Below are 22,587 nucleotides of genomic sequence, written 5' to 3'. Positions count from 1 at the left end.
TTTGCTGTTTGGAAAATTGGATCATTTGAAACACTTCCTGAAGCATAACGAGCAAACACTCGACATTTGTATCAACACCGATTCATTTATTTTAGACAATCATTCAGCAAATGATTTGACAGGATTATCAAGTTGCTGAAACTAACTGACTAACTAATGCCTCCTTTTCACTAACTTCATTGTGGGCATTATTGCAGGATCGGTGACGCGAGACATTTGTATCAACACTGATTCATTTATTTTAAATATTAAGCTGTTGACACTAACCAATGCCTATTTTTCACTAACTTGATGGTGGGCATTATTGCAGGATCGGTGACTCGCGACCTCCGCCAGTACCTGAACACACGGTTCCCTAAGGGCGGCGTAGACCATGACCTGCAGAACACGATCAGGGACAACGTATACCTGCGCACCGTGCCTGTGACTACCCGCACACCGCGGCCTGGTGAGCTCAACGGCCTCGACTACACCTTCCTCTCGCAGCACGAGTTCCACGCACTCAAACGCTCTGGCAACCTCCTCGAGTCGGGCGTCTTCCAAGGTCAGAACTTAGGGCACCAAATGTTTCATTTATCTCATTTGATGCATGATTAAAAGCAAGGCTATGTATGAACACAATATCTTGTCGCTTCACTTAGATTCCATGTTGATCAGCCGTGCTAATGGATCATCGGGATGGTGTTTTTGTATCAATCAATGCTAGAAAGACATCCGGAGTGTAAGATAATTCCTTCTAACTGTTAGTTTTTTGCGAATATATAGCAATCAAAGCACACTTTAACAATTCTTTATCAAGATTATTCTGTAATAATTAGGAATTGTATGTCTAATCATTTACCTACTCGAGATTCCTTTATTTACGATAATCCATGAATGCAGATCCTAAATCTTGAGAATGTTCACTGTCGGTCACGCAATGCAACGTAATGCTTTATGTGTTTGTATTCATCCGGCCTGAGACGTTATTGAATGCTCTTTGACTATTGTACGACTGTGTGATTCTTAAAATTCACGTATCACCTGACTCGATATTATGCATCTTATTTCACTGAATATATGCTTATATGTATATATGTCATGCTTGAATGTTCCACTCTCATGCACCATTTTGCACGTCCGTTCGCTTCCTCCACTCAACAATATTTTCTTACTATTGATATTCATCCTGGTTGGTTTCAGTTATTTGGTCTTTAATGAACCTTCACTTTTATTATTTTGGTGGGACAAATCTCCATGCTCTGCTCTCACTTTCAATTCATCTATACTATTAATCGTTAATCAAGATCGTTGAAGTCACGTTGTCAATGCTCTTGTTCTATCACCTCAACGATGTTAACAAAACTTTTGGATATTTATTTATTTCTCCCATAAAAAAAACTATACACCGGGGCTCCATTTGTCTTAAAGAAGGTAGTGTGTTGTGAAGCGAGAAATGTGTGCTTTTTATGTTCACGTTTCCAAAGTTATATGCCGAGCTTTGAATCTTGAGAGCATCCTACAATATGATGAAGCTATATATTGTATTTATATATTAATTCAGCTCTTCAATCTGTGCACAACCATGCACATGACGATACCTTCATTTGCCCAATTCAAGCCACTTCCATAATTAAATTTTGTGTCATTCATTTTGCCTTGGTAATGCGACATATATTATGACCGAGCTCAGGCCGTTCGGTATGAGCCTCGTGTTATCTCTCCCGATAAGATAGGACTATGATGGTTTGCTCTGAACGGCAGATCAACTTTAGATCAGTCTGTTTGGCGAGTGCAGTGCACCTTGTTATAGAGCTCGCGTCCGTGTCTTATTTTCCAAAAATTCACTCCTGTTTCGATAAATAATTGTTAATTGGTACGATGAGAGCAGTAAAATCCTTCTGTAAAGAAAAAGTCAAAATGTCGACGTTTTTTGGTCGCTGTTATTCGATATCATTAAATGTATCGCCTAACCGGTACATTTATTCGTAAAGACCGTGACACTGGATATTTTTGCTTGGATGCGGTTCCGGCATATTTTGCGACGATAACGCTGCTGCTTGTATTTGTGTATTAGGTGTATCTATTGTATCTGTGTATTAGGTGTATCAGCTTTAGGTGTATCTGACTCTGCAGGCTCATTGTATGGCACTCCTCTGACCACATCCTCAACTTCTGGACATACTACTTATCTTCCCCTTAATCGACCTGAACCGAGCCATGGTCCCACTGGCTCGCCTGACGTTCGTCCCGATGTTTTTAAACGAGCTAAAGCTGAAGAACCAACAAATTTTTCCACGTCTTCGAGCCAACGAAACGCTGGCAGTGCTCATTTCTTTACCCTTGGTTCTCGCAAGAAAAAGCAGCCTCCTGTGAACCAATATTCTAATAATTCTAACGCAATCCCGACATCCGGAAACGCCAAGTCTGTGTCAAAGATGCTTGGCAAACAGTACAATAAATTTGTTTCGAAGACGAAGCAAATCCTTACTCATGACAAAACCGAAGAACCTAAAAATTCCACTGCTTCGGTTGTGCCAGTTAATTTTTATCCCGAGTTTCCTGATTTGGTAGAAACTCATCGAGATTATTTCTTGGGAGGAGCAGCTTATCACACAGTCAAAGTCAGCTCGCATTCTGAACAAGCTGGTCATCGTGTTTCAGGTAACGCACCAAGTTCCTTCGTTGGCAGCCATTCGAACAATGGGGTAGTGTTGCAAAAAACTAATCCAAGTAAAAATTGTCAAAATAAATTAGTCGATAATTCTTACGGCGATTGTAATGCTTGGCCAAATCTGATCCGAGGCGGCACTTCCAGTAGTTTTGTTGCTAAGGATCTTCTCCGAAGAAGAGTAGTTGGTACTCGTAGCATTGAGGTTGCTTCTGACAAACAAACGTGTAGCAAAGACGAAGTGAATGAGAGTAATGAAGACGTAACTTCATATTGCAGTGACTCGTCTAACTCGTCGTTTGAAATGAAGCGACGAATGTTTCTGTCACTAAGTAGTAACGATGTACGTGGCAATAAATTAGGCAGAAGTGACTTGCCTCCTGTCGCCTCGGCGAAGAGCTGCGTTGATGTTTCTGGCAGTGCCGAACAAAGTTTTTCTTCTAAAGTACGCCATACGCGGGCTGCAACCTTGCCGAGGAACTTCCACGAACGCGACTCCTCTTCTCGGACGTCAATCGGTAATGCAAGTGAACAATCGCATTCCTGCAAGAGTGAAAATTATGTATCGGATTCTGATGATGATCTTTCCCAGTCCAATACTTACAGCAGCGACGAAGAGCTACATGAAGCTATAAACGGAAGTGAAAGCCTAATTCGCCTTGCCCAAAATATGCAACACTCTTCAGAGTGCGATCGAAGTACCCAAATAATAAAACCAAACAAACCTCGACCTCCGCCAAGGTCCACTTCTTTGCGAGATCTCCTCAACAAGAACGCAGATAGCGACGCAGTGCATGAACCCGGCTCGTCTTCACATGAAATAAATCTTATGAGACAGCTGCCCGCGGAGGAGCCACATTTCCATTCCAATGTATTCCCATCTATTAATAGTTCGTTTGAAAAGTCAGATATGTACAGTTCCAGTCCACAATCGTTACGTTCGAGTGCTCATGGAGTGCAGTTCGCCTATTTTCATGAGAATAGCTTACAAGCCAACAGTTCTACTGCTAGAGACTCTCCGCGTTCTTCTTATTCAAAAAATGTTCCTGCCTCCCACTCGCTGCAGACTTCTGAAAATCTTGGTCAAACTTCGAATAATAATAGTCGATACAATTATTCTACGGAGCTAAGAAATCCTATCAACAAATATTTTTCAGTAAATGAAAACGCACTGAAATTGGACGCTAATGAATCTCGAAGTTGTTCTTCCGGAGCATGCACTGACACGACTCGGGACGGTGTCGTCGATGGAAATGCCTGGTACACTTCTTATTTAGCGGCTCGTAGGGCACACTCGAGCCGCCTGTCTTCAATGAAGATCGGAATCCAGAGTGACAAATGGCAAGCTCCCAACAATTATAGCAGACACAGTAATCCCTCTCAGCCCACATTGAACAAAATACCCGAGAGTGACACCGAAGCAGACAAAATCCATTTTTCTCCAGTGCCGCGAGAGCGAACCATGTTTATCAGCAAGAAAGACCCGTCTAGGTACAGCCCCAACGTCTCTGCCAGAAAGTATCATGTTGATACCTTTGCTCCAACGAACTACATTCATGATCCAAATAAGGAGTTTCACACGAGACAAGCTGGACTGCATCGTCCACTTGAGCCGCCTTCGTACGAATCAGTGGTGCAAAACTTACGCTTTTATCCTGTCTGGCATGAAGGTAGATCTTGTTCGGTGAATACTGCATGCGTTCATGACTAACCTTTAACAGATTTTGACTTTTTCCCCTTGTATTTAGATGCTTGCATCTTGGATCGTCGTTACTTCTTTTCACCTATTTTTTATAGTAACACGATTGACTGAATCCGGTTTTCGTTTATTATGTTAATTGAATGATTTCCCTTTGAAATTATCGTTTGGATATCAGTTTTTGTTTCTGTATTTTGGTAAATATTACTATGACATAAAGTGGCAGATGTTTGACGTGGCTTTCATTGGTATTAATTGGTGTATCTCTCTAAATTGAAGTCACAACTTCACTGGTATTAATTGAAATTTTGTAATTACCAGGAAACCATTACGGTACACCGAAACCTCCTTCCCAGCCGCTGACATCTGACCCTAGGAACCAGAGCGGACCCAAGACTTCCTCCTCAGCAGGCATCCTGCCTGGTGCCCACCCCAGCTCCGAGGGCAAGCGTCGTCGCAATCGTTCTAATGTTGAGGCGATGGCGGCCAACATGACTGAACCTATGACTTGGAACTCGCCACTTCCCAACCAGTATTCCCCTCAGTCAAACATGCCTCAGCAGCAACATCTTCCTGAGCTGCGTGATCATACAGGACCTACCCACGAGTCATCCTACTCTGCGTCCAACTTACAGTTCGGGATGAACAATGACGTAGCAATGCCCCCGGCCATGCATCCTCCCAATGATCTGCCTGATGTTGCCGGACCTCCTGACGGCGACCTGGGCCCCCTCCCTCCCAACTGGGAGCAGGCCTACACTGACAAGGGCGAGCCTTACTTCATTGAGTGCGTATACCGCTTTTATGTTGAAAATCTACCATTTAATGAAGAAAATCTGCCATTAAATGTTGAAAATCTACCATTAAAAATTAAAATTTTCCATTAAATATTGAAAATTTGCCATTAAATGATGATAATCTACCGTTATATGATGAGTGAAATAGAGCTCATAAAAAAAAATTTTTTCTGCTTTATTTGTATTGGATTTATTTGATATCAATCTAAAAGTGTTAATTTGTGCTATAGAACTTTTATTTGAAAGCTTTGTGTTAAAGCAATCATCTTCTGCTAATTTTCTTGCAGGATTCTAGACTATAACTTACTGCTCCTCGAATTTATAGTGAGAAATATTTCTTGATTCTAACGTGTTTGTGGTAGAAACCCGATCTTTTAACCGAACCACAGTTATTCCAGTGTTTTTTAAGGAATTAAATCTTAGTAAATATCTTTTCGTTATATATTAAGAGATGAATCGTTTCTTCCTGTAACGAAGAAGTCTGTCGGACGCGATCTAGTTCCGTAACTCAGTCAGCAGTTGCGACTTATCTCTTCCCTTAATATCAACACTGACTAGCTGGTCACATTTTTGTTTGCTCTGCAGTCACGTGGCAGGCACGTCTTCGTGGCTAGATCCTCGCCTTGCGAAGGTGCAGAAGCAGAAGGCCGAGGAGTGCGCTGAGGACGAGCTGCCCTATGGCTGGGAGCGCATCGACGACCCTCAGTACGGCACCTACTATATTGATCACGTCAACAGACTCACGCAGTACGAGAACCCCGTCACTATGGCAAAAACTCACACCGATCCCATCTCGGACTCCAGTCCTCAAGGCGAGTCAACATTCCCTCAACTACTATCTTGTCGGATTTATAGTTTTTAGTATTGTGACCATTATCTCTCCCAAAAATTGTCTGTCAATTTCTGTAACTATGATAAATCATAACATTTTATTCAATGCACAGAAGCGCCGTTACCGCAAGATCAGACAGCAATCAACAACGGCGGTATAGCCAGCAACGGGACCAGCAACAACAATAACAACAACAACAACAACACCTTCCCGCGACAGAAGAAACTGTCCCCCGACGGCGGGGCGTCGATGCCCCCCAAACCTGACGGCGACAACTCTAACCCCGGCCGCGTATCCCAGCCCCCGAGTGTGGCGTCCAAACGCAACAGCAGTAAGTTGAGTCGCTGCTCTGTGGTCTTCATTTACTAAGTTGACGCTATAGTTCACTCAGCGTCATTCCTGCAATGCCCAAAGCTCACAGCGTCGATTCCCTTATCCAACGTTATTTTGTGAACACGCTTTGAAGTTGTCAAGCCAATGCAGGGTATCGGTGAATGCGGCTCGTGGAACCTCTGAATGTGGGAGAGTAAATTTGGTTCGAATTTTAAATTTTTTCAACTTTCAAGTTCATATTTTGGTTATTTTTTGCAGAAAAGCACATGTCAACTAAGGGTGCAGTTCTTAATAATTCTTCACCTATGTTTTTCAAACAGCAATGTGTTTTACGTGAAAAATCATATATGGTAAAGTGAGATGATATTTTGGTAATCGCGTTACGGTAAAAGAGCGAAGAGATCTGTTACATTTTTTTTAAATCAGCCTTAAAATAAATTTCAGATTTGCGCATGCTGCGACACATCATTTGTGCAGGTTTCATTTCGTTACCTGTTGTCATTTGTAGCTAGTGGAGTCTCGAGGTTGTAACTATAAACAAGCATTTTTAAATGTCGATTCGTATTTGCATCAAAGATAATGGAGACTTAAATGTTTTGAATGATGGATTGAATAAAAACTTCAGAGACAACTTAGATCAACCTAAGCTTGATTTAGTTCACTGCTGCCTGGAAAGGAGGGTCCGTGGATAAGGTCAAATAGAATAAATGTTCTTCCTTCATCTTAAGATGTGTATTCTGCCCTGTAATGGTAGCTTAATGAGGATTGGGAACTAGTTTATATATCTGCACCAGCTAACTGGGACAGATGCTTTTCATTCATGAACCGTTTTCTATTTGATCTCCAGGCTTTTTTGTCATTGATTTCGGGCGCAGTCGTAACCATCGTTAAGACAGTTGCTTTCGTCCGTAACGCTTGCTTGGGACCGTAGTTCGATGCTTGTGTAATATTGCCTAGTGCTCCTCTAACTGCTCATTCCCTCGTTGCTATCATTCTCGATCTGAGTTAAGGAAACATTGGGCGAATGCTTAAAGATAACAAATAAAATGAGCTTAGCTTAAAAAGAAGCCTTCTGAGTTCTGCACCGCCAGTGAATTTTATAACTCAAAGTTCTTATAAGTCTTTCTCGTTTGCATCGTCCCGTTCTTTGCGAGGAGAGTCTGAGCTGAGTGTTGAAGAATGGTGTTTAGTGTGTAGACTCGGTCGTGTTGCAGCTTCCATTCCCAATGTGAACTTCTTGCCGGTTATGTACATTGGGAAAATGGAAATGTGACTCACGGTCGGAGTTTTTCATGCTTAATTGACTACTGTTTATGCACTTTACTTCGTTAATTTGAATAAACATCCTGTATATTGCTCGAATTAAGGGCGATTGTCTGGAATTTTCTATTTGAATGAAATGGAATAAGTACGACGTTGGAAACGTATTTATTAAACGATAGCGTGTTTCAATTGAAGTAATCGACATTTCTACTTGGGTTCTGAGGAGATACCTTGAAGTAGATTTAGAGATGTGTGAGTGCGTGCCACTGACCAGCATCGTGTTTGGTTTCTTAGGACTGACGCAGTGTATTCCCTGCCTGCCTTGTATTGCACCTGAAGGTGGCAGAGGAGTGCTATTGCCGACCTACGCTCACCAATCTTACGTTCGTGTTCGCTATCCTGTGGACCGATCACCTTATCATCAATCTTTTTTCTACCCTCCTCGACCTCGATCTTTATCTCCCAACTATAAACTTTCTCTACCGTCTCCCTCCTCCGCTATATCAGCAAGAAATAGCAAAGATAAAATAGACATGCTCTCTCCCACCAATGCCGTTGGGCTCAGCAGCGGCACGCCTCGCCACCACGCTCACATGCTCCCATTGCTCAGTTCGGTGTCCAGGTCTGCGGATTGCCTCAGTGCCGCTGAAAACAATATTTACAAGCAACAAACTCCCGAATTCGACGAGTACATCAAAACCAAGATGACTCGAAAACTGAATATACATTTAAAAGACCATCATGCTCAAGTTAAAAGTCCTACGCTCAATCAAACTATCGTGCCTGACTTTGCTAAGCCTTGTTTTGCTCACTTTCCTAGTCCTGGTTTGGATCATAACCATCTTAATAATTTATCACTTCCTTGTGTTGCTAAGCAGCTGAAGCAGCAGCATAATATTGATAACAATAGGCTATTAAACGGCCCATTATTGAATATTCGCCATCCGAGATTATATGAAAATTATGTTCGACCGCGCCCTCGGTTCCAGTGCCCTACGAATAGCGTTAGCCTCTCGCCAACATTTATGATCGTCAACGGTCGCTTTCCTCATCCTCACCACCTAGCCCGTAATCAACAATTCCCAGCGCCCGTCTTCTACGGTTCGCCACTCGGTTATGTGTATCGCATGCCATCGCCGAGTTCTCAACAACGGTCCGTTGTTCGGCCAGTCCAATCAACCCTACCACGTCACCCTCACTTTTACCCTCACCAACATCACCTCCCTGTATCTACAACCCCCAGACCACGTTATTTTCTTCCCAGCCCTCTTACACTCAAGCCTTCCCGCCCAGTCCAACTGAACAACATGCAACATAATCGAACAATTCGACAGTATCTTGACCAACTGCAGCCTCACCGCTACATTAGACCTCCCTCGCCTCACTCCCTCATGCTCCCCACTCCTTCTCCATCTTATCTCTCGGCTCCCTCTCCTCTTTTTACCCCTTCTTGCTCTCCTATATACTGCCCGGGGGATGACCCTTTCTTAGCAGCAGCCAGGCTCAAGTGGACAGGTACTGCACAGTGTCTCCTTGTGTTGACTTTACGGACTTAACATTTGGTGGGGGTCTTCCCATTAGCGCTTCACTCTCGTGACTTGACTTGGCTACGCGGATCACACTAGGGCCGTTCTGCTTCACTACGCCTTCTTGTACATATGTTCTGTATCTTTGCATCTGCATTCTCTGCACGATCGCCACGTGAATATTGATGGCTCTTTAAATTCAATCAATAATGTGGATTCATTGACCTCCTATTGAGATTTTTCACTGAAAAACAGAATCTACACGACACTTTCCAGAGCTTTGGTTTGCGTTGGTTGGGCTGGCTGCTGCTGTTGACTGCTTGACTGACTAACTGTGTCACGATTCACTGCACACTGTTCAGTGTTCTCTCCAGATCATACATTTCTTTGTTTAACGTGCATTACCCACCGATTAAGGTTTACCCTGCATTGTAAATTATTCTATCGTTAACATTAATAGGTTGATAACGAGCAAAGTTCTGGCTCAAGTCAATTATATCTGTTCTAGGAGGGTTCACTGAGAAAAAATTGATTGAAGCGTTTCCGGCTTCGAATACAATTGCACTCTCATCCAATTTGGTCACAACAGCGTTTATTGGTGATGTCAAGCGTCCTGGCCATCTTCGGAAATCACTCGTCTCCAACTCGTATTTCCTGCGGTGCTAATCATTATGAAACATATGACTAATTTTCCCCACTAACTTTCCATTATACTAACTGGACAAGTTAAATCATTCCCACTAGAACACAAATTGGTATCTTTAATCCATCGATGGGTCTAACCTTTAACCCTTTTCAAACCCAGAAATTCGTCTTATCGTTCACTTGCTATAACGCCAATTTCGCAGTTTTTGCATAATTCATCTGGCCATACACCTCGATTAAGGCATGTGTGCGACTGACACCCACGAGCTAATGATTTTTCATCTACGTTGAAATTGGTACTTTGAAAGTTAATTTTTACGAAATGTTTTTTTGTTGTTGTTGCTGTAACATATGACCTATGCGTTATTTTCGCTGACAGTTTAACTAGAAAATAATTTTTACTGGATGACGTGCATTTACAGATTTATAAATTTGTGACTTGTAATTTAGCGTTAGGACGGCTTTGTTTTGATACAGTTCACTATTCTTGTTTATAGCGCTGGACGCACTTGCCCCTGCAAGTGTAATTCTAGCTGTTCAAACACTGCTTCGTATATGAATTGTTTCAAAGATTGCTGAGCTGCTTTGAGTTCATGCTGGCGCCTTGCATAAGAGTATTTCGTAACGTGCTTTGTATTGCCGTTGTTATCATGGATCAAAGCACCATTCCGTATTTCTTTTTGTAGCGGTTAACATTCAGGGTTGTTCAATTGCATGTCAGTTTCTGCAGAGCCTCTATTGTATGTCATCGCTGAACAGGCACATGGAACACCATGAACTCGACCGTGGACGGGAAGCCAGCCCCTGTGTTCACGCGCAACCCTGCGGAGCTGCGAGGAGAGTTCCTCAGCACTCAGCTCATCAAGTCCTCCCGGGGCCTGGGCTTCACCATCGTTGGTGGAGACGATACCAAGGACGAGTTCCTTCAAATTAAAAGCGTCGTCCCTAATGGCCCTGCTTGGCAAGATGGAAACTTACGCACTGGTTGGTTTTGTATTTCTTACACATGGCTAAAGCTTCGTTCGTTAAATTCAGCGTTAGATACTACATTAAATTTATGCAGTAGCATGTATACTTTTAATGTTTATCGATGCATGGCCAGCAGTTTCCAACAGCCGCATCCGATAAACCGATAGGTCTTCTACTGTCGTGTAACGGAAATTATAGCTTACTATAATCCATGCTATAATCCATGTATCGAACGAGACGTCCAACCAATAGGTCCATTTTAATTAATCTTGTTCAAATAATCGTAATTGATTTACAGGTGACGTTTTAGTGTACGTCAACGACACGTGCGTGCTAGGCTACACACATGCAGACGTGGTGAACATCTTTCAAAACATTGAGCCCGGCCGCTCGGTATATTTGGAGGTGTGCAGAGGCTATCCTCTACCATTCGATCCCAACGACCCTAACACCGAGATCGTTACTACCGTCGCTGTTACAGCCATGGGTGAGTTACTTGGCGCGATCACTTGGACGGAAGGTTCGCAACGTCTTGGTATCTACATTTCACAGGTTATGCTATGGCTATTCAATTCCAAATTAGTTGAGCACCCATATCATTGCCGGCTCTGTTACAACTGATTTTCTTTAGTTGTATCACCAATAGGGATCAGATTGCATCTGGTAATGTGGCTCATAGAAAACATTGATTTTTGAGTTTCATCATGCCATAACGAAATATTTGTTGTAAAATAGAAGGACAAGTAGCTCCACAAGGTTGTGTTAAGAACAATTACAATTTTAAAATACTTCTTCAACAACTTAATTATAATCTATTAACTGAATAACTACCTATTTACCCACCTAAAGCTTACCTACGTATTTTTTATCATAGATTCAAGATCAGCGAAGTCGATGTTCGGCGAGAGCTACGAGCGGTCTCGCCACAACTCAAACGAGTCTCTCAACACCGCCAAGTCTATGCCCGACCTCAGTAATCCAGACCGAGTACAACAGGTCCCCAGACCTGGCTCGGCTGATCTATTAAACTCGGAAAATTTTGACACTGCTCCGGATATTTTAGATTTTTACAATTCGAACATGGCGAAGCCAGAGTACCTAACCATACCCATCGTGAAAGGAAGCATGGGCTTTGGATTCACTATTGCCGATAGCGCATATGGACAAAAAGTGAAAAAGATTCTAGATCGCAGTAGATGTAAAAATTTGATGGAAGGCGACATTTTAGTTGACATCAACAGCATCAATGTGAAGAGAATGAGTCACACGGAGGTGGTTCAAGTGCTGAAAGAGTGCGCGCAGGGCCAAGAAGCCATCGTCATGGTGGAGCGAGGAGGTGCCGACTCTCCTTCTAAAAATAGGCCACGGAAAGAACCCTTGCCTAGCCCAAAGAAAGCTTTAATTGGTCCCTCTTCTGCTGGTAGCGTATTTCCCACAGGCCAGTACCGAAGCAAGACGCCTACCGCCGACATGTACAGCTCCCAGACAAAAGAAGTCATTCCTAATAGACCCAAAACTCCACTAGTCGATACCCGCAATCGGCCCAAGACCCCCAACCTTGTAGGAGACGGTCGTCCCTACGCTGATATGACTCGACCACTCGCCGAGAGTGTAGACAGTAGAGTACCTGATCCACAGGGTCCAACAGGGCATTATCCTGGTCTGTACAGCCCCAACCACCCTCCACCGCCCCATCATGACATGCCTTACGATCCTAAACTGACCAGCGTATCTCAGCAGATGTCTAATGTGACGCTCGACGGTAGCAGCTACAGTTATTACAACAACAATGACGTCAGCCGGAGTTCTGCTGGCTTAGATTACAACTACCCGAACAATGGACCAATGCCGCCTCAGAATTACTCTTATCCTAATAATTCGTCATTCCCGTCTGAATCTGGATATCATCCAAATTCTGAGTCCTACGAGTACGATATGAAAAGAAGCATGTCAAAAACTCCTATTCAAGATCCTTATTATAGCCCTTACCCTAACTCGTCGCAGCCGCAACCTTACAATCAGTATTATGCGAATGACGCTACTCGCTCTCTTCCCAGCAATGGTAACTCGCTAATGCTCAATAATGCTAATATCATCAATAATAATTTAGGAAATAACGGTCACAATACCAGTATAGACAACGCGGGCGGCAACGGCTATATGCCATACCCTAAAGATGGCTTCGACGTCCCGCGCCAGGACTCTGGCTACAGTTCTCAGACGCAATTACCGCCAGCGCCTAACCCTTATCATGCTTATTATAATCCAACCGACGGCCACGGTATGCAAGCCGGTGCCCCAGGCTACGGGTATTCCAACGACAACGGCCTCGTCCGACGCAAGGAGTCCACTAGTTTTGAACACGAACATCCTGCTCCTGTCAGCATGCCCAGGTACTGCTATCTCGTCAGGTTTTCCAAACTTGTTGCAGATTTTCATGAGAAGTTGCGCTACAACTTCAAGAGTTTTCTCTGACTACGGTACTATTTCTGAATAAAGGAGCGAAAAGTTTTTTAATTAGACTTATGATGGCATCGTTTATTCCCATTTCTTTATTTGTTTATTATAAATTTTCTATTAAATTATGCACAAATTGTTATACTGTAACCCACTAATCGGGCAGGTTCCCTGACGGGCGTTACACCGTCGGCCAGCGCGGCACTCGTGGTCCCCCTAACGGCAACGCAGCTCCCGTGCACGAGTTTACGGTCACCCTTCGCCGCCAAGAAACTGGATTTGGCTTCAGAATTGTTGGCGGCACAGAGGAGGGCTCGCAGGTAATATTTTCTCTTACTTAACATGTATTATCTCATGGCAAGGTCTTGTCGTTCTTTGATCTTGTGTAACCACGATGGTTCAACGTTCTTGCCTCGTTTTCTGGTTCTGAATTATTTTGATACTATTCTATTAATAACAATTTCTAATTTCCTATTCTGCGGTTTAATTTGAAAAATCAACAACTGCAATATCTATGAACTATTGTAAATTTCTGTATGTGTAGAGAATGATTTTTAAATGCAATGCGCGTTTCTGTACCTTGTTCGTAAGAAGGGTTTGAGTTTCCGTATTGTGGCAGCTTTGCAGACTCCCCTCACGTTTCAAATGCGCCACTCTCGCCAAGTTAGCTAACTTTTTACTACACATACGCAGTTGGCGATTCACTTAGATAATGTATCACCATGGCTGTAAAACGGATCTAGTTAAATGTGAATTGAAGTTTCATACTACCGTTCTCTGCATTTCTAACGGTCTCGAATTTCTCTATGCCCATGATCCCGTAATTATCTGTGTTGCCTTGATCTCGTGATCACCACTGTTTCAAAGTTCTCATAATCACGTCTCACTGGTCTCGCCATCATCTCAATCCCGCCGGTCTCTGTCCCACCATTGTTTCACTATCGTTTGTGTCTCGCAGTGTTCGTAACCATGTCGTGTCTCGCAGGGTTCGTAACTATGTCGTGTCTCGCAGTGTTCGTAACCATGTCGTGTCTCGCAGTGTTCGTAACCATGTCGTGTCTCGCAGGTCTCGCAGGGTTCGTAACCATGTCGTGTCTCGCAGGGTTCGTAACCATCGCCGCCAAGAAACTGGATTTGGCTTCAGAATTGTTGGCGGCACAGAGGAGGGCTCGCAGGTAAGATTTTTTCTTACTTAACATGTATTATCTCATGGCAAGGTCTTGTCGTTCTTTGATCTTGTGTAACCACGATGGTTCAACGTTCTTGCCTCATTTTCTGGTTCTGAATTATTTGATACGATTCTATTAATAACTATTTCTAATTGCCTATTCTGCAGTTTTATTTGAAAAAGCAACTACTACAATATTTATGAACTGTTAGCAAATTTCTTTGTGTGCAGAAAATGATTTTTAAATGCTTTGCGCGTTTCTGTACCTTGTTCATAAGAAGTTTTGTTGTGGCAGCGTCGCAGACTCCCTTCACGTTTCAAATGCGAGACTCGCCAAGTTTTCTAAATTTTTACTACACATACGCAGTTGGTCATTCACTCGGATAGGGTATCACGGTGGCTTTAAAACTGTTCTAGTTGAATGTGAATTGAAGTTTCATACCGTCTTCTGCATTTCTAACGGTCTCGAAATTTTCTGCGCCCAAGATCTCGTAATTATCTGTGTGTTGTCTAAGTCTCGTGAACACCACTGTGTCGAAATTCTCATCATGTCTCACTGGTCTTTTTATCATCTCAACCCCGCTGGTCTCTGTCCCACTATTGTCTCACAATCGTCTCTGTCCCGCAGTGTTCGTAACCATGTCGTGTCTCGCAGGTCTCGATAGGGCACATCGTGAGTGGCGGCGCGGCCGACCAGGACGGCACGGTGCTCACCGGCGACGAGATTCTGGCGGTGAACGGCGAGAGCGTGGTGGGGGCGTCGCACCACAGGGCGGTGACCCTCATGGCTGCCGCTGCCACCAGGGGCGTTGTTACTCTCACCCTCTGCAGGAGACAGCCGCCAGGTCGGTCCTGGCTTGCAGTCATGGCGTTACTCGTCTCTTGCCATATTCTCATTTTGAGTTTGGTGCTCGGTGATAGTCAGAATTGTTTATTTTATTCAGTGAAACGCTTGTAAGATGCATTTATCGACTCTTGCTATGGTTAGGCCGCGAGAATAGTCTTTCTATGTTCTTAATAAATTTCACTTGAATTTTAGAAACGTGCACAGGATTCGATCAATTTTTTATTTCAACTATTTTTTGAACTGGCCTAGGGTAATTTACATTGGTGGTTGTGAATCGTCTTCCTCCAGGCGTCTGTGTAAATTCGCCTGCTTTTTCGAAATGCAATCATGTTCTATTAATATTCAATCGTCATCCCTTGCATAAATTTAATCTCTTGAATTAGTGTTGCTGATGTTTTTACATGCTCGTTTTTCTCATTCAGATCTGCACAACCGTTCGCTAGAATTGAGCTTTCCTTATGACATCACCGTCACTAGGAGGGAAGACGAAGGATTTGGTTTCGTCATCATCTCTTCAGTTACCAAGTCAGGCTCAACAATAGGTGAGAGTCTCAAATTCCTTCACGGAAATGGCATTTTCCCATATGTTTTTTTTTTACAGCTGCCCTTGACATTATTGTATAGAGTGCATTTATACCGAATTTTGCGGCAGTATGACCTAATGAATATCCACAGTTGTTTTCATAAGAGACTCAATAGAAATTGATATTCAGGTCGGATCATTGAGGGAAGTCCTGCGGAGCGCTGCGGAAAGCTGCATGTCGGGGACAGAATCTTGGCTGTGAACGGCGTCGACATCAAGAGTTTGCACCATGGCAGCATCGTGAACCTCATCAAGCTCTCTGGATACAGCGTCACACTCACCATCGGTGCCCCAAGAGGTATGACCTCAATACCTGCGGTGCCCATAAATTTCAACTCACTTAGTCGGTAGTCGGAGTTGTGAAGTAACTTTGAATTTGCTACAAGCTGGCTATTGCTTTCTATGTTAAAAGATTAATGACGTTTTTTTTTTATTTGTGCGTTCTTGAGTATTTCTGAGTGAGTTTGTTTCTTGGCTAGTTAATGAGTTAGTTAGTGGGAGGACTGTTTTAAGAAGGACAGAGAAGTAGACCAAGTTTTAACTACGTCCGCATGTACTCCTCTACTGACTTCGCTCTCTTGTCGTGCGCGTTGTATGTTTTCTGCAATGCCGCATTTAATTTTTATCGGTTTTGATTAAAGGTTTCATGCATTTAGTTTAGTTGCCCCTCTTACCGAACGTCATATTCTGATGAGATTTAGGTTAAGATTTTCCACATGAATAATTTGGCTTCTGTCTCATTCCCTAATAAACTAAATTTTTTCAGGGATAAATTTGTTTTGGCTCTTAACTAAACTGGGCGATTAAAACACCTTGTAGTCTCATTATTGCAATGATTTAAACATTCTCGCACGATTTTATTAAAACGCAATCACTGAAATCTTTTACTGCAGCCTGTATTGTCATCATTGCTCTTATTGATGAGATATCATTAGATTTGTGTCTCCTTGAAATAACTTAATTTTAAACCTTCTCAGCTTGCTAGCCTATATACGTTGTGAAACCACTAGCATTGTCATTTACCACTTTTGTAAATATTTAAATTTATCATTTTTATGTGTTAATATCGTATTTTCGAGCTTCTAATCCGCGATCTTTTCTCTCAACACAGACGACTCTTCCAGTTCGACCAACTCACTAAAGGTGAGTTGCTAAGCATACCCACATTCATCGCAGTATATTTCAGTTTTCAGTCTTCACCTCTTAGCATTTAAACTGATATTGACGAAGTGTCAATTGTTTTCCGTATAAAACTCATCTCATATTCGTGCGATTGTTCATCGCTGACATTGCTTACTCTAGTCTATCCTTCGGTACGGCTTTGAAGTGTTTTCAATTCCTGAATAATGAATCCAAGCATCAGGCCTACGCGCTCTGAAATCATTCACATTTGCCAGGATTATTTGTTAATGTTCCAGCGCCTTTTCAATTTAATGTTTGAGCGCCTTTATAATTTTATGTTCGAGTGCCTTTATAATTTAATATCCCATTGCCTTTATAATTTAATGTTCCAGCGCCTTTGTAATTTAATGTTCAAGCGCCTTTATAATTTAATGTTCCATCACATTTATAATTTAATGTTCCAGCGCCTTTACAATGTAATGTTCCAGCGCTTTTATACTTTAATGTTCCAACGCCTTTATAATTCTGACTTGACGTTGACGGTTTGGAACTGTCCAGGCGGACAGCGACGTTGGGGACGATAGTGGAGAATATATGAGCGTGGAGCTGATGCGCGGCCCTCGGGGCTTTGGCTTCAGCATCAGAGGAGGTCGCGAGTTCCAGCAGATGCCGCTGTTTGTGCTGCGCATCGCTGAAGGCGGACCCGCTGACCACGACTCCAAGCTCAAGGTACGCTCCTATCCACTATCTTGGTGGAAGTAATGCATGGCGTGAGCGTTAAAACGACTATTTAGAGTGTGTGTTTGTTTACATGAATGTTGCTGACCTAAAGAGGTCGCGAGACCGATTACATTACATTTGAATCGAGTATCTTGGTAGGATGGCGAACGGAGCGGGTCGCGAATATGAATTGATCAGTTTTGCTTTTCATTTTTGCTAGATCATACCTTTACTGATCTCCAAACACCTCCTTCTTTGCTCTCCATTTGGGTGCTACGAGTGTAATGATCAGGAGCAGAGTTTTGGCCTGAGACTCGATACGTTGTGATGCGCTGTATATTATTTCGTCTAGCTGTTTACAGGTGCCCTCGGTACCTCCGTTATATACTATGTAGTCGTTAGTCCCTTGAGGTCGACGTAAAAATATCCTGAAAATTTAAACGATTTTTTTATGAGTAAGTAAATTTGTTCTATCATCGACCAGATTTTTATACTGGTCGATTTAATTATAGTTACTTGATTGCTTTTTATTTGATATTCCTCACTTACTGTTATACATTCGTACTCAGGTGGGCGATCAGCTGATCGAAATCAACGGACAATCAACCAAAGGCATGACGCACGCCGACGCCATCGAGCTCATCAAGCAGAGCAACAACACTGTCTCTCTTCTGGTCAAACGCGGCGGCAAGATCCCCCAACACCTCGGAGGTGGGATGCACAGTATTTGACATCCCCCAATTGCTTTGTAGAGCAAGCGTTAACTGTGTAGGGTGGACCAATGTTCGCTTAGCACGACGTAGGCGACGAGGTGGCGGTCTACCTTGTTGATTATTAACTGTTTACACCATCGGATGAATTAACCTTTCATTAGGTTTAAGTTATGAATGCTAGGCCTGCTTGGTATAATAGCTGTATATGTAGTCTTATAGTTAGCTTCTTGGTCAATCCGCAGCAGTAATTTGCATGTCAGAATAATTTGGTATTATACGAATATATCTCATGAATTTACCAACGCAAATGCATTCATTGCAGATCCGCTGAGCAGCGGTGGGGTTGTATCCCCGGTGGGACCTCCACCACCACACACCAACATCCGGTCCACTGCCACTTTACCTTCTCCCTCACACAGCCCTGCATACCCTCCTCCTCCACCATCACACCACCACCCCCCACCACCCCATCACAACTCCAACAACCCTTATCCTCCTCCTTCTTCACTCCACAACCCCTCACAACCCCCCTACGTGTATCCTCACAACGGTAGCGTGCGGTACCAGCCTCCTTCCCTGCAGTCGTCCCCAGCCGGCCAGTACATCTCCCCCATGAACCCCAACGGACCACTGGGGCAGTCCTCCCCTCGCGTGATATCCTCAGAGAACTACTGGGCTAGGATGCCGCAATGATCAGCCCGTTACTCGTCCTTCTATAATTCTCTTACAAATTACACAGTGAAAGTACACGAATTTTACCGCCCACAATAGCATTAAAACTTCGGTGGGATTATGCTCACCCTACGTTACACTTTGTTTAGACTCTCGTCAGTGGACAAAGTTATGATGATCACTGATAGATAATGACAATACTCGAGTAAATGAGATAACAAAATTTTCAATTTTTTTACACAATACTCTATTTGCCCGGCTGAATGAGTAAGATAAACTATTCTGAAATTCTATAAATTAGCCGTACTTTATTCTTATTTAGTATACCAATTGCAAAGTAGCCCAACTCATCCTCATCCGACTACAAATTCAATTAAGAATGAATAATTTTTTATTTTGTATTCACTTGCTGCTCATTTAAGTAAATTACTTATAAAATGCCTTAAAAATGTGCCTGAATAGATAATATAATGGATCTTATTGTGGACGCTGTGTCGACTCAATGGCTGACTAGTTTCATTCTTTGACATCTCTGATGGAGCGCTCGCTAACGTGCGTGCGGGCGTGAGCTTATCTCGCCTAAGTTACTGCGTCCCTGAAGATTTTTTAATGCAAATATTGCAGTGTTTTTCTTGTGAAGTTATTGCTGCCAAGTGATCAAACGCGAACCTAATTTAACATGTTGCTAGTAGACTCTTGTGTCGAATCTGATTTTATATCAGCTGGTGGTTCAAAGATAACTAAATATTTACGGTCCAAATTTGATTAGGTCGCAGATTCTCGAGTTGTTCATGATGAGTTCAAAGGAGCAAAATCTCTCTCCTCCATTGATACCAATTTGTTTCTATTAGAAATTTAAGCTTGTAGTAAATTTAATTTTCAAATTACCGTCACAAGAAAAAGTTTGGGGTTAGAATGTCGTTCGATTGAATGTATTGCAGTGCGTTCTTATTATATAATTTTAGGCTAACCAAATTAATTCCGTTGAATTGAAGTGGATAATTTCACGATTGAAGCATTCATAAATCTGCCCGCTAATTGTGTTATAGCTTGCAACGGAACTTCTGGATAAATCCACTTGTTACGTGACGTTTCCTCCTGATCTCCAATGGTAAGAAAAACATAAGAGTGCAACATTTTCACAGTTTTATATGCATCGATGTTACGGACTAATATTTTTGTCTTCCGGAGGTAAATTAAAAATACACATAGCGGTACCGAGTGTCTTCCTCGCCTTAATAACGATACTTTAAGTAATACTGCGTGTCAAATGTGCTCAATTATGTGGTGCAAGATTCTTACATCGTGTACAGATACGTTAGGTACTCGTTAGTTCCAGCTCCCTGGCAAAAGACTCCGTATTAGTTCGTGTACATAAATAGCCTCTCTTTTACGAGGAATGCTGAAGCATAACTTGCGATTCTAATGCTTCCATAAAAGTTCTGTGTTGTCGTGTACCGTCTTAGCTTCATCTGTCCTTTTGATCTTCAAAGAATGCACGTTATTTGCAGTTTTGTTTATCCAATTATATTTTGCTTTGACTACGGTTTTTTGACTGTGAATTTAATGCAAAATTGTAAATAAATTTGTTGACGTTTCGATACCTTTTCAATATCCTATTTTATGGTGCCATCAGGAATGTATACACTTCGAATTGCTGCTCGAATTCTTCTTAATGAAATGTATTTGCCTCAAGTTACAATTATTAATGAGTACCAGCAATACCATACAGAAAACGTGAAGTACCCTGATATTTTGCATGTTCCGACGAGACAAGAGAAATAAGAGAGATATCAAGCGTGAAATTGTCGGTAGTAATTGCTCCTATTCCCCTCTTGGTCTGGGTTAGTGATGGATTTAGTTGCAGCTGCCCGAAAGTTGTGAACTCTGTTTGCACGTAGCGCCAATGTTTCGGATGACTCGTTCTTGCTGCTTGTTGTTGTTAATTGCCCGGGACCGCTGCTCGGCGGTGCCCACGAAGAGGCGGCGGCTCCGGGGGAGGAGGGGGGAGCGGAGGTTCCACTCCAAGGATGTCGGCGAAGGATGGGAGCGACGAGAGGAAGGCTGCAGTCGGCCCAGGGTTAGACCAGAGGTCCAGCGGGGTCAGCGAGGTGGGATGCGAAGGGCAGTTGAAGAGTTGATGGGTGGTGTGGTCTATTGCGCCGCACTCAGGGCAGAGTGGGTTGTTGGCTGCACCAATGCGGGCAAGGTACGAGTTGAGCCGCGATGAGTATCATGTTCCGACGAGACAAGAGAAATAAGAGAGATATCAAGCGTGAAATTGTCGGTAGTAATTGCTCCTATTCCCCTCTTGCTCTGGCTGGGACTTGCTTTGGTCTGGGTTAGTGATGGATTTAGTTGCAGCTGCCCGAAAGTTGTGAACTCTGTTAGCACGTAGCGCCAGTGTTTGGGATGACTCGTTCTTGCTGCTCGAGCGACTAGCTGCGTACAGCAAAAACCTTTGTGATTTGCGTGATTACGACTGTCACACGCATTCCAATACAGCAAGTACTACCTGTGATAAACTATTCCAAATGCGTGAGAATGAAACGTCCAGCTTTTAAAATAACTTTTTAAATATTAAATTTCGAAGCAGATGTGTATATCAGACCAGGCATTTACAAAGGCAAGACTCGTAACGGACCGAGTGGTAATCAGAATGAAAATAATTCCTCAAACAGGGCTGAAATGCATTGAAAACAATGAAAGATATCAAGGGAGTAACGAAAATTAAATTATTGCAAATCAGGGTATGAGTGAAGAAAATAAGCTGCAGTAAAAGAAAGGAAATTACAGATATGGAATGGAGGAAACCAGGAAGATAGAGCACATAACTATTGCTGCTGAATTATTGATGGAAGGTATGAAGAAACATTCCAGATGATACTAACTGGCACAAGTTTCGCTATAACTCCAAGATAAGCTTGACTTGTACTGGAATAATTACTTGTAGCATGCGTTAGGGAGCCAGTGAGCACATTAAAAGAAAATATTTGCTGAAATATCTGCCACCACGTATGGTAGCTCGTCTGCGAAAGAATGTTGCCCCGACACTGTGTTTTTCTAGCCATTAGTACAGGCAATCATAACATAACATAACATAGTGATGTCGGCGCTGAAGTGTAGGCCTGATGTGGCCTGTCGTTTATTCTTTTCCTTTTCGTGCCTTGTTCATAGATCTAAACTCGTGTCATTTGACCGGATCTTTTCATGACTGGCGATAGTTTGAAGTAGCTACTAGACTTCCACCGGGTTCGATAAGGAGCTAGGCATTTCAAATCTGAACATATATTTTTCCATAGCTTTATCTAGTCTGTTCTTGAACGCGTTCATACTTGGAGCGCCAACGATGTCATTGGGGAGGCTGTTCCACATGTCGGTGATGCGAAGCGAGAAGAAATTTGTCGCGTGGAGAAGTTGCAGCGCTGTTTTTTTTAGCTTAGGCTATCATTACATGGCTATCATTATTATTAATTAAATGAATATGGCAAGTGCACACTGGTCACTTTAAGCTTAACTATTAGAATGCTTATAATTGCCTAAAATCGTAGAATGCTTATGATTGCTTATCAAACTAAAGTCATTTTGAAT

General features: G+C 42.7%; 1 protein-coding gene across 11 annotated transcripts in view; it reads left to right on the top strand.

The window, feature by feature from the left end:
* LOC108664581 (membrane-associated guanylate kinase, WW and PDZ domain-containing protein 1) overlaps nucleotides 1-20,594 on the top strand; it is an 86,783-nt gene extending 66,189 nt beyond the window's left edge. For 5 of the 11 annotated variants that reach the window (XM_047884440.1, XM_047884438.1, XM_047884433.1 and 2 more), the window contains exons 2-17: nucleotides 311-544; nucleotides 2,116-2,643; nucleotides 4,671-5,136; nucleotides 5,732-5,958; nucleotides 6,091-6,309; nucleotides 10,505-10,729; nucleotides 11,013-11,201; nucleotides 11,589-13,107; nucleotides 13,338-13,491; nucleotides 14,995-15,184; nucleotides 15,609-15,728; nucleotides 15,900-16,067; nucleotides 16,881-16,912; nucleotides 17,450-17,620; nucleotides 18,181-18,322; nucleotides 18,647-20,594. In XM_047884440.1, the coding sequence (XP_047740396.1) occupies nucleotides 311-544; nucleotides 2,116-2,643; nucleotides 4,671-5,136; nucleotides 5,732-5,958; nucleotides 6,091-6,309; nucleotides 10,505-10,729; nucleotides 11,013-11,201; nucleotides 11,589-13,107; nucleotides 13,338-13,491; nucleotides 14,995-15,184; nucleotides 15,609-15,728; nucleotides 15,900-16,067; nucleotides 16,881-16,912; nucleotides 17,450-17,620; nucleotides 18,181-18,322; nucleotides 18,647-19,017 (4,955 nt within the window). In that variant the 3' untranslated portion in view covers nucleotides 19,018-20,594. Of the gene's footprint in view, nucleotides 1-197; nucleotides 215-310; nucleotides 545-2,115; nucleotides 2,644-2,680; nucleotides 4,321-4,670; nucleotides 5,137-5,731; nucleotides 5,959-6,090; nucleotides 6,310-10,504; nucleotides 10,730-11,012; nucleotides 11,202-11,588; nucleotides 13,108-13,337; nucleotides 13,492-14,994; nucleotides 15,185-15,608; nucleotides 15,729-15,899; nucleotides 16,068-16,880; nucleotides 16,913-17,449; nucleotides 17,621-18,180; nucleotides 18,323-18,646 lie in introns of those variants that run through there. The other 6 variants (XM_047884441.1, XM_047884439.1, XM_047884434.1 and 3 more) reach the window with 3 other exon arrangements.
* Nucleotides 20,595-22,587: the final 1,993 nt, after the last annotated feature.

This window comes from Hyalella azteca, unplaced genomic scaffold (assembly GCF_000764305.2).
Source record: "Hyalella azteca isolate HAZT.00-mixed unplaced genomic scaffold, Hazt_2.0.2 contig15442, whole genome shotgun sequence".
Classification (NCBI taxonomy): Eukaryota; Metazoa; Arthropoda; class Malacostraca; order Amphipoda; family Hyalellidae; genus Hyalella; species Hyalella azteca.
This window is presented reverse-complemented; position numbering and strand designations above follow the sequence as displayed.